Below are 20414 nucleotides of genomic sequence, written 5' to 3'. Positions count from 1 at the left end.
GACAATACCAACTACATATCATGACAAATATTTAACGAATTTATTCTTGAATATTGGCTGCTTGAACTGACATGGTATTGATCCTTCGTAGAACATTTTTATGAAAAATTTAAAATACTAAAATATTTAGTTTGAAAAAGGCTGCAATTGTTTTCATTAAATATGTAAATAAGAATATTATATCAAAAGAATCATCATATTCTAGATGACAACAGAACACTTGTTTTTATTTCATAGCTTTATAAACAATAAAACAAAATATTTAAATGTAAAAAAAAACAAAAAAAAAACCGGAGCAATAAAAGTTTATTTAAACAAAATAATAAAACATGTAATGGGTTTATTGAGTGTTTATAATGAAATGGGAGGGTATCCGAGCCAATTATAATGAGTTCTTTTCTTTACCTCCCCTTGAATTTCATTTCGCAACGAGTTTCGCGAGCGAGGCGGGGAGGGCACTCGTTGCCAGTAGGACGAGAAGGAGTAGGTGGTTGAGACCTAAACTGTATTACGTAAAAATCAGGCTGCCAGCCGACGCCGAGCAGTGAAGCAAAGGGGCGAATCTCCCCATTCATCTAAGGGTTTTTTTGAATGGGCCCAGGACGGGGTAGGGAAAAAAACGGCCCCGCAATACTATCCAGTTCCCCTAACTCAGGCCGGGCCTGAACAGGTACGTAGCCTAGCTTTGCTGGCTGGGATTGCTAAGGAAGATTTTAATTTTAACCCCCCCCCTCCGAAATTTACAATAAAACATCCCTTCAATATAATTATTATTATTTTTAGAAATGGTTTCATGTAATATCTTATAGAAAATGTCTGTTTTACTTTTATGGCTTTGGTCATAAAGATACACCAGTTACACCAGTCACCAGATTCTATAAGCGTAGCCAAGAGGGGTTTTGTCTTTAGAACCCCACTCCAGCGGTGTTTACAGCTAAAAAACACCTCTTCAATATAAAAAAAAGCTAATTACACACTCAAAATTCTATTATCGTAGCCAAAGGGGTTTTGAGTTTAAAACCCTCTTCAGCGGGGTTTGAAGCTAAAAAATACCTCTTCAATATAAAAAAAAAGCAAATTACACACTCAAAATGCTATGATCGTAGCCAAAGTTGTTGTTTTTTTTTAGTTTACCTCCCGCCTTCCCGACGTTTTTGAATAGGTGCCGGCATTCAATTATGGATAACTTTGAAAATACTAATAAATTAATAATACGCGTACCGTCACAAAAAAAAAAAGCACTGTAGGGGGGGGGGCTTAGCCTATATATATATATATATATATATATATATATATATATATATATATATATACATATATATATATAATGGGCGTAGCCAGGGAGGGGGATTTAGGGGTTCAACCCTCCCCCCCCCCGACCCCCCGAAATCGGATCGGAATTTGGTGACTGGTTTTTTGCTTTGATTCTGTTTATTTAAGGTGAGATTTTAATACAAAACCATAACTTACACCAGCGCAGCCAAAGGATATTAGTTTAAAACCCGTTACTAGGAAGGTTTGCAGTCAAATTCCCTCTTCTATATAACAAAACCAAACCAAAAAAATCCAAGAGCATAGCTAAGGAAGATTTGATTTTAAAACCCCCTCCGAAATTTACGATAAACCCCCTCTTCAATATAAGACTATCCATCATGGGCGTAGCCAGGATTTTTTTTCGGGGAGGGTTTTGGGGGGGATTTTGTCTCCCCCCCCCGACTCCCCCCCCTCCCGGCGAAATTAAAAAAAAATGTATTTATATGTGTGTGTGTACATAATCTTTATTACATTCTGACCCTTCATTCTTTCGGAAGACGTTTACTGTGCCCTAGAATAGGTTTTCCTGGAGTTAGTGGAAAAGGTGTAGATTCCCCGTCATTACTAGCATGTGGGTCTGGGGGAGCGCCAGGAGCTCCCCTAGCGCGGGGCGGAGCCCCGCCGCCAAGCACTATTTCTGGTATTGAAAGCCAACAAAATGCTTATTCTGACGTATCTGCAGTGCATTTTCCTGCTATTAAAAAGTTTATTTCAAAAACCTAATGTGCTTTTCTTACTGACCCTCCCGCGCCGTTCGGTTGATTTGCCGTCAAGCTGTTTCCATAAAAATCTGTCACTGACTCACTGGTATTGTCTGAAGCCTCTTCCCACCTGCTCTGAGGACCTCCATGAATGTGTGGCGACAAATTGTACTAGGATGTCATTGCAACTCTTCTTATGCCTAATTCATTTTGTCGGAGAACATGTCTCGCAAACCTCATGCGACGCTCTTTCACAATCTTACTAAGGTGTCGACTCCCAGTTCGGCAAAGGATTTTCTTGATTGAGACCCGATCTCTATAACTGACTCCTAAAATCTGTCTTAGCCATCTTTGTTGAGCCACATTTAGTGTTTTTAAATTTCGGCAGATGACTATTCACTGCACTTTATTAATGGAGCCCCGCCACTGGTAGAAATGTGTAACCTCTCTTGAATACGCTCTTGGAATTAAGTGACTGTAGTTTGCTTTAGATTTTATATCGAAAAGGGAACTTTTATCGTCAAAATCATCTGTTGGGGGTTTTAAACTAAAAAATCTCTGGAGTTCTTTGTTTTTTTTAATTCAAAACCCCATTTAGCTACGATAATAGAATTTAGTAACTGTAGTTTGCTTTAGAATAATATTGAAGATAGAGGTTTTCCACCTCAAAATGCTCTGTAGGGGTATCTTAAACTCAGAACCATCTGGAGGGATTTTAAAATAAAAAAAAAAAGCCATCTGTAGGAGAGGGGTTTAACTCAAAACCCCCAATTGGATTGGCTACGCTCAAATAATTTTAGTATGTAATTTGCTTTTTTTATATTGAAGAGGTATTTTTTAGCATCAAACCCCTCTGAAGGGGGGTTTAAACTGAAAACCCCTTTTGGCAACGCTCATCGCATTTTGAGTGCGTAATTTGCTTTTTTTCTTACACTGAAGATATATTTTTTAGCTTCAAACCCCGCTGGCGGGGGATTAAACTCAAAACCCCTTTCGCTACGCTCATATATTTTAGAATGAGTAATTTGCTTTTTTTTTATATGAAGAGGTATTTTTTAGCTTCAATCTTCACTGGAGGGGAGTTTAAACTTAAAACCCCTGTGACTACGCTCATAACATTTTGAGTGCCTAATTTGCTTTTTTTCTTACACTGAAGATATATTTTTTTAGCTTCAAACCCCGCTGGCGGGGGATTAAACTCAAAACCCCTTTCGCTACGCTCATATATTTTAGAATGAGTAGTTTGCTTTTTTTTTTTATATGAAGAGGTATTTTTTAGCTTCAATCTTCACTGGAGGGGAGTTTAAACTTAAAACCCCCGTGACTACGCTCATAACATTTTGAGTGCGTAATTTGCTTTTTTTTTATATTGAAGAGGTAATTTTTAGCTTCAAACCCTACTGAAGGGGGGGGGTAAACTCTAAACCCCTTTGGCTACGATCATAGAATTTTGAGTGAGTAATTTGTTGTTTTTAAATTGAAGAAGGGGTTTATCGTAAATTTTGGAGGGGTTTTAAAATCAAAATCTTCCTTAACTGTGCTCTTGGAATTTGGGGATTGTCGTTTGCATTTTTTTTGTTTTGTTTTATAGAAGAGGGGGATTTAATTGTAAAAAAAACTTTGTAGGGGGTTTTAAACTCAAACCCCCCTGGTAGGAGGTTTAAAACTCGAACCCCTCCCCCAGTAAGGGTTTTTAAACTCAAAACCCCCTGGTAGGCCTTAGTTGTGCTGGGGCAAGTGATGGTTTAGTATTAAAATCTCACCTAAGAAAAACAAAATCAAAGCTAAAAATCAGTCACTAAATTCCTGTCACCCCCCCTTGGGGGGAATTTCATTTCGGGGGGGGGGGGGTTTGAACCCCAAGAACCCCCCCCCTGGCTACGCCCATGCTATCCATACATCAGTCACCAGATTCTATGAGCGTAGCAAAGAAGGGTTTTGTGTTTAAACACCCCTCTCCACCGGGGGTTTGAGCTAAAAACCACTTCTTCAATTTAGAAAAAACAAATTATACACTCAAAATTCTATGAGCGTAGCCAAAGGCGTTTTGAGTTTAAACCCCCTTCACCGGTGTTTAAAGATAAAAAAAATACCTTTTCAATATATAAAAAGCTAATTTCACACTCAAAATTCTATGAACGTAGCCAGGTCAAGAAAGGGGGGGGGGGGGGAATTTAAACTTTCTCCAGTGAGGTTTGAAGCTAAAAAAAATATCTCTTTAATATAATTAAAGCAAATTACACACAAAATGCTATGTTCGTAGCTAACAGTGGTTTTAAGTTTAAACCCCCCTTCAGCGGGGTTTGAAGCTAAAAAACACCTCTCAAATTAAAAAAAAGCCAATTACAAACAAAAATTATCTATGAGTGTGGCCAAAGAATTTTTAAGTTTAACCCCCCCCCCCCTTTTTTTCAGCGGGGTTTGAAGCTAAAAAAAATATCTCTTCAATATAAAAAAAAAGCAAACTACACACTCAAAAAAACTATGAGCCTAACCAAAGGGGTTTTTGAGTTTAAACCTCCTTCAGCTTGAAACTAAAAAATACCCTTCAATATAAAAAAAAGCAAATTACACACTCAAAATTCTATGAATATAGCTATGCCAAGGGGGGGGGGGGTGAGTCTAAACCCCCCTTCTCCAGAGGGCTTTTTAAAAAGTTTAAAACCCATCATGATGGTTTTCAGTTTAAAATCCCCCTACAGAGAGTTTTGAGGTTGAAAACCTCTCTCTTCAATATTATTCTAAAGCAAACTACAGTCACCAAATTATATAATTGTAGCTAAATGGGGTTTTGAATTTAAAGAGATTTTTTTAGTTTAAACCCCCCAACAGATGATTTTGACGATAAAACTTCCCTTTTCGATATAAAATCTAAAGCAAACTACAGTCACCTAATTCCAAGAGTGTAGTCAAGAGAGTATACACATTTCTACCAGTGGCTGGGCTCCATTAATAAATTACAGTGAATAGTCATCTGCCGAAATTAAAAAAAAAAACACTAAATGTGGCTCAACAGAGATGGCTAAGACTGATTTTAGGAGTCAGTTATAGAGATCGTGTCTAAATCAAAGAAATCCTATGCGGAACTGTGAGTCGACCCCTTGGTAACGTTATGTGAAAGAGAGTCGCATGAGGTTTTCGAGACATGTTATCCGACAAAATGAATTGCGCATAATAAGAGTTGCGATGACATCCTAGTACAACTTGGCGCCACACTTTCATGGAGGTCCTTAGAGCAGGTGGGAAGAGGCTTCAGACATTGCCAGTGAAAGATTTTTGTGGAAACAGCTTGCCGCCAAATACGCCGAACGACGCGGGAGGGTCTAAGTCAGTAAGAATAGCAGATTATGTTTTTGAAATAGTAGGATAATACACTGTAGATACCTCAGAATATGCTTTTTGTTAGCTTTCAATACAGGAAAAAGTGCTTGGCTCCCGGCGCTCCCCAGACCCTCTTGCTAGCAAGGACGGGGAGTACAATTTTTTCCACTAACTCCAGAAAGAACCTATTCTAAGGCACATAAACGTCTTCCAAAAGAATAAAAGGTCAGAATGTAATAAAGATTAATTATGTACATACACACACACACATATATATTTTTTCCCGCCCGGGGATTCCCCCACCCCCACTCTCACCCCCGGAAAAAAATTCTGCATGGCTACGCCCATGATATATATATATATATATATATATATATATATATATATATATATATATATATATATATATATATATAATACAGACGTTACTTCAAAAAAGATGATTACGTCCTACGCGTCATGCAATTATAGTCATGCATATTAACCAATGACTTAAATTCTGCCAAGTCACTGGTTTTCCTGGTTAGCTCAGGCTATATATATATATATATATATATATATATATATATATATATATATATATATATATATATATATATATATATATATATATATATATATATATATATATATGTATATATATATAAGCTTTTTTTTGTAAAGCAATAAGTGCCCGTACTCATGCAGTGATGCCTAACTTTTAACTACTAATAAATTAGTAATAGACGTTAAAATACAGGAAGAGTAAAAAAAAATTCCCCACATTGAAAAAGGTGCCGGTATATATAGGTTAGGTCTGTTATTTATAAGTACATTTTAGATGATTTTTTTCTAGAGAGCGAAGAAGTGCTGGATAACTCTTAGAGAATCGAGTCGAGTAAAAATAACTTTGGGAATTTTTCAATAGGATTAATTTCATTATAAGCAATGCGTCAATTATAAAACTATTATTATTATTATTACAGATCAAGTTTCTACTTTTATTTATCATGAACTTATCCATTGAAATTAAAAATATTTAGATTATAAGTTAGCTAGATTAATATTTCATGAGCTAGATCTATCTTGTTTATTTATTAAATAGATCTCTAGAGACAATGATCACAATCTACTAGACAACTTATTATATACTATAATTATATACTATTCAACTAGACGTCACTAGTTCTAGATCTCATTATTATTATTATAATAATAATATTAAACGTAAGTCCTAATTCTAATACAAACGTCAGTAACATCACTAAGAAGTGTAGTAATGTTCAATTTAGAAAATCAGTGCTACATACTCTTAGTGTCAAAATATGGACGGAAGAAAGATGCTTTTAATCACAATTTACAGTCTTGCTACAATGCATCGAAAGACTCAAAGGACAATTTTGAAATCTTAGCAGGAACATTACTTATGCTAGTTGATGAAAAGCCTGACAATATTAAGCATGAATATATTTTAGAAACTCTAGATTTAGAGAAAACTTATATTATTAAATGTGAAAAGAAAGAAATTGAGGAAATTCATGAAGATATTATTGATCTAATCAGACCTATACCTACTTGTAAAGAGCGTCTGGAGGTCTACAATGACAAAAATTGGATAGCTGATGGTAAACATTTGAAGCTAAAGGAGCAAGTGTTTGTAAAACTTAAAAATGATTTAAGTGAATATGAAGGCATCTACGATATAAGGGGTCAGATATCACAGAATGGAAAGGAATATATTTTGGAGTGCAACTTGTGGTAAGAATCGATATCTAAATTTGTCTGTCTAACAATTAAATTAACTAACATAATTTATACCTCAGTACCTAGATCTATATTTTATTAATTTTTTTTTTGCATTTTTCTTCTTTCTTAGTTTATATATATATATATATATATATATATATATATATATATATATATATATATATATATATATATATATATATATATATATATATATATATATATATATATATATATATATATATACTTTAAAATTTAGACTAATTTATGTATTAGTGTTTTTAATTTTACCATTTAATCTTCAGGAAAGGAAAGGTAATTGTGATGGTTCAATAAAAAAGAAACGCTTCTTTAAAACAGAACCAGATTTTGCAGTGTTTGTTCCTCTACATAAAATTAGAAAACGGAGAGAGGACTGGCACAAAAACACAAGGAAGAAAGCCGATGAAAATGGAGATGCTTTCCTACCTCAGGAATATAATTTGAACTGTAATCTTAGTGTAGGCGAACGAGTTGTTTGGATCAGTGATGATGGTCCTGAGAGGGGATTTGTCCGGTGGATTGGTGTCCTGCCTGGTGAAGCTGGAGACAATATTACTGTTGGTGTTGAATTTGTAAGTTGCTTTAAAAGTTTTTATTAAATGATTTTATTATATAACTAGTGTATATCATTCTTAAATTTATTTATTTTTTTATTAAGAAAAAATAGCATTCTAATTTGTTTTTGATGTTATAAGGTAAGAATAGGTTTGCTGTATTTTTCCCTTAAAGGTTATGGTTTGCTTGCTTTTACAGTGCATGGACTCACTTCCCATGGAGTTTAGATAAATCACATGCTTCCCTACATTTAAGAAGAACATTAAGATTGTCTGTTCAAAAGCTATTTAGTAAAGATTGAATTGTCACCTTAATTCTCATTTTTATGTCTGATATGTTCTCAAAGTGCCATTATATTTTTTTAACAGTGCTTTTTAAGTTTAAATAAAAATCATTATTATTATTATAGAAATGGTTTCATGTAATAACTAATGGAGAATGTCTGTTGTACTTTTATGGCTTTGGTCTTAAAGATTAAAAAAAAATTCTCCTCTCAACCAATTAAATAACTTAGGATCAATCTTAAATTATTTTTCATGTAATATGTGTCAATAGTTCTAATTAAAGAGTAAATGTCTGTAGTTGTTGTGAAGACCTGTGGGTATTATCATATTTTTACATTTTTTAACTATCAGCATGTTGAATCCAAAAACTCCAACATCCAATTTTCTCCCTGTCTGAATGTTTTTAGAAGTATCACAGCATTTCATCAAGGATAAAATAAACAAGCATGTAAAAAAAATTGTCTCATTAAGATTTGGTCTTCAAAGTTGTATCATTATTGTTTATTTTGTTGTCAGTTTTCTTTTAGATATTATATTATATATGTTACAAACTATATTATTTTTTTTTAGGACAAACCAGTGGGAACAGGGACTGGAAAATATAAAGATCAAAGATTATTCTTTACAAAACATGGTCATGCATCTCTTATTCCATTAATGGGTTTGATTAAGGAAGAAGAATTTGAACCAGGTAATTTATTATATAAATTACAAATATATATTATACATTATTTCCACTATTCATTCTAGTATAGATCTATAATCACTTCCAATCAACTATTCAAGTCTAGGTATTACATGAAATTGCATTTCTGCCTTTTGTGATTTTTTATATTTAAACATTTTTTTTTCTTTTTGTCTGCTTGAACTTTTTTTTATTTTTTTATTAAACATTTTTTTCCTTTTATGTTTGGAAAGTTGGCCACTATGATATGGGAACTGAATCTGCAATACTTGTGCCTGGAGAAAATTTGTCCCGATCAACCAATTCTGATAATAGAACAATTAGAAATATAGATTTACCTATGGTAAGTGCTAGATATGAGTTAAGAAATGTAAAAAGATGAGTACTGTTACAGGTAAAACATAAGTTAGGATACATTTTTCTTTATTTATATTTCATGCTGCATGTAATTCTTAAAGTTCCAAATAGTCACTAATTTAATTATTTTGCAGTTCTTGTGTACATTTTATACTGGAAGAAATGGCACCTTAAAATTTTTTAATATTTTAAATCTAATTCTTTCATTCATTTGATACTTTAACAGCAGGTCAATATTAGCAACAGTCAGAGTTTTGCTGAGACTGGAGTCAATAGTAATGATATCCCACTGTACAAACACAGAGGCATGGATTCCAGTGGCTTGAATCCAGTGTATGAACATTCGCGGTTACAAGGTACTGTGGTTCTTTGTTGTGTCAATTATTCTTGTATCTTTTGAATTCTGCAATGTTATTTGAATAAGCTAGTTATCAGTGAACTGGTGGAGCTGTTAAGATGTGATCATAGTATGAACAGCTTTATTTTGCTGTTTGAATACTTACCTTTAAAAAAAATATGTGAAACTTGTATACCTAGTTGAGATCGGAATCGAACCTATCTTTTAAAGTTCCAGTTCGGTCAAATTTAAGGTTCAGTTCAATTACGATTATAGTTTGGGTTCGGTTAGGTTCGCTCAGATCTGAAGTTTGGGTTCGGCTCGATGTTATGAAATTAGGTAATAGTAAAAACTATGCTTATGCAATAATGTTTAATTCAATTTATTAGATAAAACAGTGATGCCAAACCTTATTCAGCTCAAGAAGACAGAAGAATGTTCCAAGTATTAAACATAACTGTCATATCATGTCGCTGAAAACTTTTTTTTTCTTACTAGAATATTGCAAAATCTTTATTCAGTTCAGTTGTTATAAGGATGGTACATTCGGTTCTGTTCGTACTAATCAGTTTTAAAGTTTGGGTTCAGTTCCGTCGTAGGTGAGGTTCGAGTTCGGTTCGGGATTGGTTCATTTCCCATCTCTAATACCTAGACAGTCTGTTGACCACTCTTCCTTTCCTAAACAAATGTCATTCTACTCAATGAAGCCAGATTGCATTTTTACTTTCTTTATCTATTTATCTGCAAAAAGATAAATGCATAATTTTCACTTACAGGCCTCAAGAAGCTCCTAAATATGTGATTATACCTTCTAAATGTATAAGCCAGCTGTTAATGATCATACATTTGTCCTAGATATATATGGGCTGAATTTTTTTGACTTTTTGTTCTAGAAGAAACAAGTTCAAGCTCAAAATCCTCTTCAAGTTTAGGTCGTAACAGTAACCAGGAAGTGGATCCAGACTTAATGATTGGCTCAATGGTAGAAGTACAACTGAAGGTTCCTTTATATGGTGTCATTCGGTGGATTGGAGAATTGGAAGGGGGAAAATTAACAGCTGGACTAGAATTGGTAAGTAACCCCCCCCCCCCCCAGAACAGGGCAACATTACTGCTAAGATTTTTTCTTTACATGATTTAAAACATTTTATAGTTATATAGGCTGTGGTGTTATCCTGTACCTTTTCTAATGCAGGAGGAGGAACAGCATTTCTCATCAGATGGTACATTTCGTGGCGTTCGGTACTTCACATGTGCACCAAAGAAAGCTTTTTTTATACCTCTGTATAAATGTAGTAAAGATAAAAGGTTTTTAACACATCACAGAAAGCAATCAACAGGTACACATTTTGAATTATTCATTGAAATAAAAATATGTACTCAATGAGCTGTAGAAAACATAAGATTTGTCTTGGTTTGTTCTTATCTGTATATCTGCTAGTATCAAGTTTTACTTATGTTTCTGACATCAAATGTCACTTTCTCTGTAGAATGTTGCGCACATTTAATGACGTCACACAGTGCGGTTTGGCTTGTTGATGTTAATATGAATGTGACAGCATCCTATAACTGACAGAGACTCGACTGTGGCTTTATGTATTAAACTTTGTTCAAGTTATTCAATGGTCTGGACTCTTTGCTTGTTCTTGTGATAGTGTTTGTCTATCAGTTTGTGATTGCAAGAAATACACCAGTACAAGACACTCGATGCCAGACGGCCATTACTAAAAGACAAACTTATTACAATATATATCTTTTTGATTTTTTGTTTCTGTTTATGTTGAATGACATTATTGAAATATAGCAGTTTTGTTTGTTTGCCGACAACTTAGTAGTGAATTGGACTTTTTACTGAATGGACCTGACGTTTTACTCACTAAATAAAGCCACTTTGTCTGTTGTGAAGCTATTTCTCTAGTTCTTTCTGTGTAATTCTAAATCGAGTTCAAGAAATTCTGAAGTGAAGAATAATTTTCTAGCTTTGTTAAAGAAAGCCTAAATAAACTTTCCTATTTTCTTCTGTTCTTTTCATGTACAGATTGGTTTCACATTGTGAACTAAAAATATGATATGATATATTTTTTTAAAAAAACTTTTGCTACTATTCTAAATGAATCATTTATATTTTATTATTTAAATTGAGAATTGAAATTCGTATTTATTTTTTATTTAGAGTAACTTCTCAAGTAGTATTAGGCAAATATTTGACTGTTTATTATATTGGGAAGACAGGTTGGGAATTTCTAAAAAAAAAACAACAAGCAAACAAAACACAAGTTGGTTAAAAGAAAAAAATGTGTTCTTTTTATGTATGGGTCTATGTTGTTAAAATAGTTTTGGTAGAAAGAATGAAATAAATGCACTGAAAAAAAGTACTAGGACAAAAGACAGGTTAAGAAACACATTTCTGCAACAAAATCACTAGTTATTTGTTATTTACTGTTTAGATTTTGGTATTCCTGAGACCCCTGACCTCACAGGTGACATCCCTAATCCTGAAATTGACAAAAATAATATTGGAGAAATCTGTGGCAAAAATAAAGGTATCCAAGGTCATCACAACTCCTGCTACCTGGACGCAACATTATTCTCCATGTTCTATTTCACGACTGTGTTTGATAATATCTTCAATCGGCCCACCAAAGATGGAGACCTCCCCGAATATCCAAAAGTTCAACAGGTGCTTAAAGAAGGCATTGTAAACCCTTTGAGAAAGTAAGTCTTAAGTATTAATGAAGCTTCACTTTGGTGAATGTCTATTTAGGGCAAACCAGAGGTGTTAGTCTCTTAGTATAAAGGTTACTCTATAAGAGAGCCAGGAGTTAAGACTATATGTCTTCATCTTATTCACATAAACTTTATCTTTAAATACATCAGGTGATGCAATTTAAATCTCAGTAAATAATGAAAGCAAAGTAGGTTGCATTTTCTAGAGTCTCAGTTTTAGCAGATGCTACACATTGTCTAGCAAGTTATTAAATATTAAGAACCTCCAGTTTAAAATACTAATTTGTATTCTTTTATCCAGACACTTAACATATTACTAAACAAAATACATGTGATGTAGTCACTATATACATTAATATTTGTGTATGCACAATATTCTCTTAAAATGTGTCATATATTTTATTGTGAAAATGTGTTAGATCATTGAGTCTCTTGTGTGTACTGCTCTTCAGAACTGAATTAGTTTTTTATTGGTTTCTTTAAGGTACCATTATGTGAGGGCGGACAAAGTACTAAAGCTAAGAGCATTGCTGGATAAATTAGGAACGATACAAGGCATGATGGGAGAAGAGAAAGGTAAGGAATTTGGACAGATTGAGTTTAAGCTCCATAAACTGGCTGGTCTGTTACTTTTACTTGTTTTATTTCAATTAGGTTTAGGCGACAGTCCAAAATTTGTATCCTACTGGGTTCTGGTCTTTAATTTAGGAATTTAAGACCATCTCAAGCCCACTAAACTCTAATGAGGACCTGACAGTTAATAAAACTATTTAAAGAACAGTTGCTTATTGTGCTATCCATATCCTTGTTAAATGTTCACTACATGGCTGGGTAAATGGTGTGGGTTAGCTGTTCTTAGCCTCTAGGTTTCAATAGAACTTTTTTTCTATTACTTATCCATCAGTACACACAAAATGGAAAATAGCTTGCATGCAATCTGATCTATTTATACATTAAAATCTAATATCTAATCAACCTCTAACTTGATATTTGTTAAATAAAAAAAGAAGTCACATTCATTCTCTTCTTTTACATTTTATCTTTGAAAAATGTTGTAATGATAGTGGACATTGTCTTTTGGCTATTGTTGTTATCACTTGAAATTTGACCATTTCATTTTTTGTTTAAGATCCTGAGGAATTTTTGAGTGCGTTGCTAACACAGATAATGAGAGCTGATCCTTTATTACACTTAAGGTTAGTATAATTAGGCAATGAAATAATTAACACTAATTAATTTTATTTAGATGTTAACAATTAGCTAAATGCTGATTTGAAAATATAAAAAATATAGACATGATAGCATTATTATTTCATATCCTAGACATGATACCATTGTTATTTCTTGTCCCTTATATTGATATATATAGACATGATAGCATTGTTATTTCAGGTCCTATACATTTGAATATAAACATAATAGCATAATATTGTTATTTCATATCCTTTAAATGATAGCATTGATATTTCATAACCTACACATGTCTATGTAGATATATATGAGCATTATTATATTCTATCCTATAAATTGCTTTATAGACATAATATTAGATTTGATATAAAAAATGAAACTCCTCCTTTAGGGTTTAAGATGAGCACATTCTCGTTTCCTATGTACACAAAGATGGCTGTGTAATACAATTGTTGTTTTAAAAAGTCCATTACATACATATTCAGGGCAAGAGTAGATTGGTTCTATCATTCAGTATATTTAATATTAAAAACTATGCATTACAAAATTGTTATTTTTTTCTCTAGTTCTGGAGAGCACACATATTTTTACCAATTATTTATGGAAAAAGATGAAAAATTATTGATTCCTACAACACAGAAATTAGTTGAGTTGTCATTTTTACAAGGGAATGTCAAGTTAAAAGAGGTGAGTTGTTAGAAGGCTTTTACCTAAAGTTATTTTATTGTCAAATGGCTCATATAATAATTTATTTTTTACATTTGTTGTGTCCATTAGCAGCATTACACACAAAGTGTATTAGTTGTGAATTTAAGTGTATTCATTACTGTTGCTGACAGTCTTTATGAATGTTATGTAGTCACCACCTTAACCATCTACATTCCCAGCTAAGAATGCAAAAACAAATTGCATACATTTTTACTTTAGAGTGGACTTCGCAACATCACATGTCCTCATCTTTAAGCTACTAGCTCTATAACACAAGTTTATATTAACTAGTAAACTTTATTCCATAAATGTCATCCTATCTGAGAGTTAAAATGTGACTTTCATTCTCAATTTGTCATCCTATCTGAGAGCATAATATTGTTATCTCTTATTTTAAATTGGTAAATAGACATGATAACATTGTTATTTCATAATTACACTTTTCAATGTAGATATATATTGGCTTTGTTATTTTATATCCTATTTGAGAGTTAAAATGTGACTTTCATTCTCTGTTTGTCATCCTATCCCTTGTTATAATCATGTCTGTTGATATATTTGTTATTTGCTTAATTCATTTGAGTCTTTTTGAATAAGTGCTATGCAGGTGCTATCGTTTTCTTTGATACTAATGCCCATGGTACTATCATGTATGATGATACATATTTCTTTGTTATTTCTTAGGTTCCTTCATGTCTGATGATACAAATGCCCAGATTTGGCAAAGATTATAAAATGTTCCGTCGTATAGTTCCTAGTTTACAGTTAGATATTACAGACATATTAGAAAATTGTAAGTCAACCTTTTTTTTTTCCCATAAGGAATTTTACACTAGACATTTTTTTTTTAAAAAATCATTTAATGTTATTATTCTTATTATCTTGTTACATATTTTTTTTTTTCAGTAAATCAAGATTTTAGATTTAATCAGTTTAAAGTCAGAGATCAAATATAGTTTAAGATTATGAAGTAGTGGTTTGCTTAAAGAAATTAACATGATAATGCTTTGATAATTTTTAGAACATTGTATTTACAGATAGTGTTATTGATCATAATAATTGTACCATTTCCTGTGTATCATTCATTGAGGAATGTTCTTGATGTCCATTGAATGATCTAGGTCCGAGACACTGCATAGTTTGTGGCTCTCTGGCAAGACATGAATGTAAAGACTGTTACCAGGTTCATGGTCAAGGACTCAATACAACAGCTTTTTGTGATAACTGTGTTAAGACAGTAAGTTTTTGTTTTAATTTTAAGTTTTGACTTTATGTGACATATAAGGGCAAAAGGGGCACTTAAAAGTATTATTTGGAAATATTGAAATCAGGGTTCTTAGCTGGCTAGTTAATTAGCTAAATACCTTTGCATTTCATTGTACAATATGTCATTTTTATTTTCTTTAACTAGAGAAGAATATAATTAGTTTTTTGTTTTTTTTTCTTTTATTTGTACATACATATATATGTATATATTTTGTATGCTAGTCACTGCTCTGTGAGAGGAATGTTGGCAGTCATATTGACTTAGCAATGTCAGAATTTTTCATCCACATTTCTACATGAAAATACTTTTGTAAATCAGCACACTCATGAATTAAATTTTGTTATTTTTAGTTAATTTTGTATTCATCCTAACAAAAGGAATTTAATTTTAATACATCACACAATAACAGTGACATTCAGTAACAAAGATAAATATATAACATTAATATACGTCAGGGAAGACCTAATGCTAAATTCTTCCATCTTATTACAGTCTCACCAACATGTTAACAGACGCAACCATAAGCCAACAGCCATTTCTACAGCAGACTTTGAGCAATACTATGAACAGATGAAAAAGGAATTGTCTGAAGGACAGAAGGGAAGTGATGACACCATTGTTCTGCGCAGGGAGATCATGGAACTGTTTGCAGTCATATGTATACAGACAAGTCATTATGTTACTTTTGTCAAGTGTGGTTCTGGCAAAAGAGCACCCTGGGTCTTTTTTGACTCCATGGCCGATAGAATGGGTGAGTTGGACAATAAATAATATCTCTTGATTACATTTACTTAGAGATTGGAACTATAGATTTTCTTTATAAGTATTGTCTTTACCAGATCAAATCATTACTTTGATCTCCCTTTGACCATAAAACCTAAGTAAATTTTTCAACTATTGCATTTTTGCACGTATACCCAGCTTATGCATACAACCAGCATGTGTTACCCCACAAAAATTACAAAATAAGTAAAACAAAAATCATTCAACACCTCCTTTGCATAGTGTAACTTGCTGTAAACTACTGGTACATAAAGTTGCTAGAGATGCCAGTTTGCTCCAACAAGAGATACATAGAGTGCAACATGCTTGTGAAATACTTGCCTACAGTCATATCTGTAGCATGTTGTATAAAGACCCACCAGTATGTACACAGGTTCTGATATTTTTTATGAGTAAAATCAATTTTGTAAACCCTGAAACTTTGTGTACCCCGCACAGCTGTCATTCGTTTGTATAACCTGTAGGTCAATGTGCGAAAATACAGCTCTGTCCTTCAAACTGGCTGCCCTTACCATTGGACATTTAAGACCTGAAATAGCTGATCACCACAAAGTTTTCATTTTGTTCTTGTAGGATTTCATCTCTTTAAAAACATCTAATTTTAAGAGAATAGTTTTTCATCTTATGTTAAAAACAAGTCCAGAACAGATAGATTGGAATTGATGTGAATACACTTGCCATGGCGTGATTAGTTTTTCCACTTGTGTGGCCTTTGCCTGCTTGTTGAATTGGCCAATATTTCTTTTTTTTTAATGGCTTATTAGGATTTTGTATACCTCATTGACATATTTAGGCTAAAGTATTCATTAATGACAATCCCTTTAGGTGAATGTTATTTTTTTCTCTTTCATATTTTATAGGCGAACAAGGTGGTTATAACATCCCCGAAGTCACTCACATACCTGAACTTTCCAAGTGGCTAGATGAGAGTAACGTTCAGGAACTTTACCGGATAGGAGATGATAAGGAATTACCAGAACATCTGCGAAGGATCTTGTGTGATGGCTATATGTGCATGTACCAAAGTACCGAAGTCATGATGTTTAATTAAAAGTAGTGACTTTTTTAAAGAACAATTGACTGGCTGCATGGTTTCACGCAGCTTAGAGATTTATTTTTTTTTAATACTGCCAGGTGTCTTATTCACTCACAGCTTGACCTATATTCTTTTTGCCCTTTTACCAAACTAAGGAAGGTAGAAAGTATGTCGGTGAGATATGAGACACCACTGTAGCTCACAATCTGCAAATGAAACACAAACCAACCAAGTGGTTATAAAATCTAATTCATTGAGAAGTATAATGACATCAGCAATGCCACCCACAATGACATTGAGAATTATTCCAAAAGTTTTGTAATTGCCAAATTCCACCTATTTTATCTTTGTAAATTTGTGAAGTAAAAGTGGTATATATGTTTCAGGGTTTCTAACCTTACCACACCAAAAAAAGCTGTCTTCTAGGGTGTCTGGAGAGGGCTGCAAGTTGTACCAATCAATTTCTTGCATTCTGGACTCCAGAAATGCATTCTTGTTATTTCAGCAGGGCACACTTTTAGTCAAAAGAAGTGAGTAGATGATAAAGTCAGATAAAAAGGGTGCAAGATGCACCAATACTGAGTTTGTGAGAGACTTTCATGGTATGAGAAGCATATGTTTTGTTTTGGGTCTTGGAAAAGAAGGGTCATACAACAATCAGGAGAAATAAATTGCTAGAAATAAATGGCTCTGTTGGTGAAGATGCATTGAAATGTCTTCTTCAGAAGCCTTGGTCTTTGGTCCAATTTTCTGGAATTACCTAAAGTCTTTGTAGTATTACATGTAATTAATCTAAACAGTTCAGCAAATGTCAGTAGTTTCAATAGTTTCATCTAACTGCAACACAGATTTTGCTTTTTATTTTTATACAACTAATAAATTAATCAGACCAGTTATTCTCTGGATCTGTGTCAGTTCACTAGGGAATGACTTGCAGTTACATAACATCTTCTTATAGCATGGTCTGTACCAGTGGCGTTAATAGTAGGGTGTGGGCCGCCCACTAGGGGGGTAACACCAAAGTGGAAAAGATATAGGTTACTGATCATGCCTAATTCACAACTTATATATATATATATTTTTTATTGAATTTCACATGAGAGTCATTAATGCTCCTAGAGTGCACTGCCATTATCTGTATGAAGTGAGAACTGTGGGGAATGGTTAGCGAGCCCTACTTTTTTTCTTATAACAACATACTTGTTTTTCGAAAGCCCTATGGAGTTTATGGTTAGTTCATTCTCCATTTTAGTTCTCCATTTCCTCTCACAAAAATGGATAGGCCATGATGAGGGCTGTAAAAAGTTTAAAGCTAGATTTTTGCAATCATATTGTTTATCTCTTTGTACAATTTAGAAAATCCTGCAATGTTTACACTGGCCTTATTCAGGATATAATTAGGACTTCTTTCAGTGGAAGAGGGTTTTCATTGAGAAAATTTTTTTTGGGTGGTGTGGGGGAAAGTTGAAGTTGATTTGAGGAGGGGGTGACACCATCCATAGTGACGCCACTGTACTGTACTATGCTGATATCTGCTGGCAGTATTCTTTTCCAAGTGTGTGTGCTTTTTCTTTTTATGCAATTTTAAAGGATACTTAACACAATGCTATCTAAGGTTTTTTTTTAGGTATTTTCTTTCCTCTCTCTTGTGTATTCTTGAACTTTTTGTTTTAAAAAATCTTGAGAGGTTTGCAAGTCAGTTTAGCATGCACAATTTCTAAATGCCATCATATTTTCTTTTGGCACACTGGCTGGAGCTAATATAACACACTTTTGATGATCACTGCCATCAACACAAATGTTAGTAAAATCCTTTTTTGAGAATTTGTTGTCTGATTTTCTCACTTTCCTAACAGGCTTTCTTTCCTCAACTCTACCACAAACAGCACTTATTCCTTTTCATATGTATCCATGGTTGTTTTCACTAGTGCAAATCTGGGTATTTTGGTTTGAAACTAAACTACAGTGCTTATGTCTCACTTTCATACAGAACATTGAAACTAAAAGTACATTTACATTTAAATGTGATGCTCCCTACAGAGTATTGTCTGCTACATGAAACTTACTATCCCTCTATCTGAAACTGATTGGCTGCCTGGTCATATGGGTTTGAACCTTGCCCTCCAACATTTGTGGAAGTACCCATGCTAGATCTGAGAAACTTTTAAAAAGAATGACTGCCTTTGCACTGCCATTCTTTTCATTTAGTGTCCCCCTTTATAAGTTGAGAACTTCTGATAGTGAGAAAAATGTTCAACATAAATCTAGTTTGTTTTTTTTTGCATTAAAATTTTTTTTTTTCTAACTGCCAAAAAAAAAAAAGACTGAGATTGAAGCAAGTAAATGTAAAATCATTGACTTTGTAACTTCTTAGCTCTATTGAATCAATAACTTAGCAGCAATAAAGCTGGCTAGAAGAAGACGAAGAAGAATCAACAACTGGACATTGAAAAATTTCTTTTTTCTATTCTTTGGACAAAATGTCCTATTGAGTTTTCTGATAAATTGTAGACATGAAATTGCTTCATCTATTTATGATCACACTGATCCTCCTCCTTAATCTTGTTCTTAGACTGCACCCCTGGTGAACGCCAAGGTGTCATGAAGTACTTTTGTTTTTAGTCCTACACATTCCTCCTGTACATTGACTTGACCCTTTTGATTCTATATACTAATATATAAGTGTCACTGACTACTAAATTCCTTCCACACACAGTCTCCCTCCTACCCTCCCTCGTTCACAGCATTTAGCAATCATACTCGCAAATTTGATTTGTGCATGTGCACAGCATTTAGCAATCAATTAACGTTGCTGACATATTTTGCTTTAAATGGAGTTGTGTAGTAACCATGGCATGAATGGGCTTTCCTGGCGCATGACTAGTAGGGGCCTGGAGGGGATATCAAAAGTTGATTTAGTTTTAAGAAAACTTGTAAAAAAAATGGAAGTCTTTTTGTTCATGTACGTACTTATTACAAGCAAGTTGACACGATTTAAAAACAATTTTTTTTTCACTGTTTTTAAATTCTTTTGGAGGGGGGGGGGGAACAACATATTCATGCTTCTAACTATGGCACTGCTTAATTGACAGCAGTCAAAGTCTTCTTTAGTCTAGCTCTCTGTCGCTCTGAGCCAGTGCTTGGGGTAGAGATTCTATAATATAATGGCATAGCCTCTTGTTAATAGAGAAACCTTTCTCTTTCAAACTACTAATTGCTGCATTAGACTAAATGGAATTCATTCAATTCTGAAATTTGACGCGTGGACTTTGAAATAAATTATGGAACTATTTTCTCATTTATTTTTAATTATCTTTGACTTTGAGTGACTAAAATGAAGTCAAGTTGGTGTTTTGATAACATATATCTTTTCCTGCTTCT

The 20414-nt window shown here is 33.4% G+C and overlaps 1 protein-coding gene across 1 annotated transcript; it reads left to right on the top strand.

Moving 5' to 3' along the window:
• The first annotated feature begins 6459 nt into the window (after positions 1 to 6459).
• On the top strand, positions 6460 to 18106 carry LOC106074966 (ubiquitin carboxyl-terminal hydrolase CYLD-like). Its single transcript, XM_013235871.2, is given in 16 exon segments — positions 6460 to 7006; positions 7009 to 7073; positions 7367 to 7675; positions 8513 to 8633; positions 8861 to 8970; positions 9211 to 9340; positions 10215 to 10393; positions 10517 to 10661; positions 11769 to 12036; positions 12533 to 12624; positions 13178 to 13244; positions 13806 to 13926; positions 14632 to 14740; positions 15069 to 15184; positions 15707 to 15965; positions 16858 to 18106. Coding segments are annotated over 16 exon segments (2694 nt in total). The 5' UTR covers positions 6460 to 6594; the 3' UTR covers positions 17049 to 18106.
• Positions 18107 to 20414: the final 2308 nt, after the last annotated feature.

This window comes from Biomphalaria glabrata, chromosome 7 (genome assembly GCF_947242115.1).
Source record: "Biomphalaria glabrata chromosome 7, xgBioGlab47.1, whole genome shotgun sequence".
Classification (NCBI taxonomy): domain Eukaryota; kingdom Metazoa; phylum Mollusca; class Gastropoda; family Planorbidae; genus Biomphalaria; species Biomphalaria glabrata.
The sequence above is the reverse complement of the archived record's forward strand: the minus strand, read 5'-3'. Positions and strand labels throughout refer to the sequence as shown.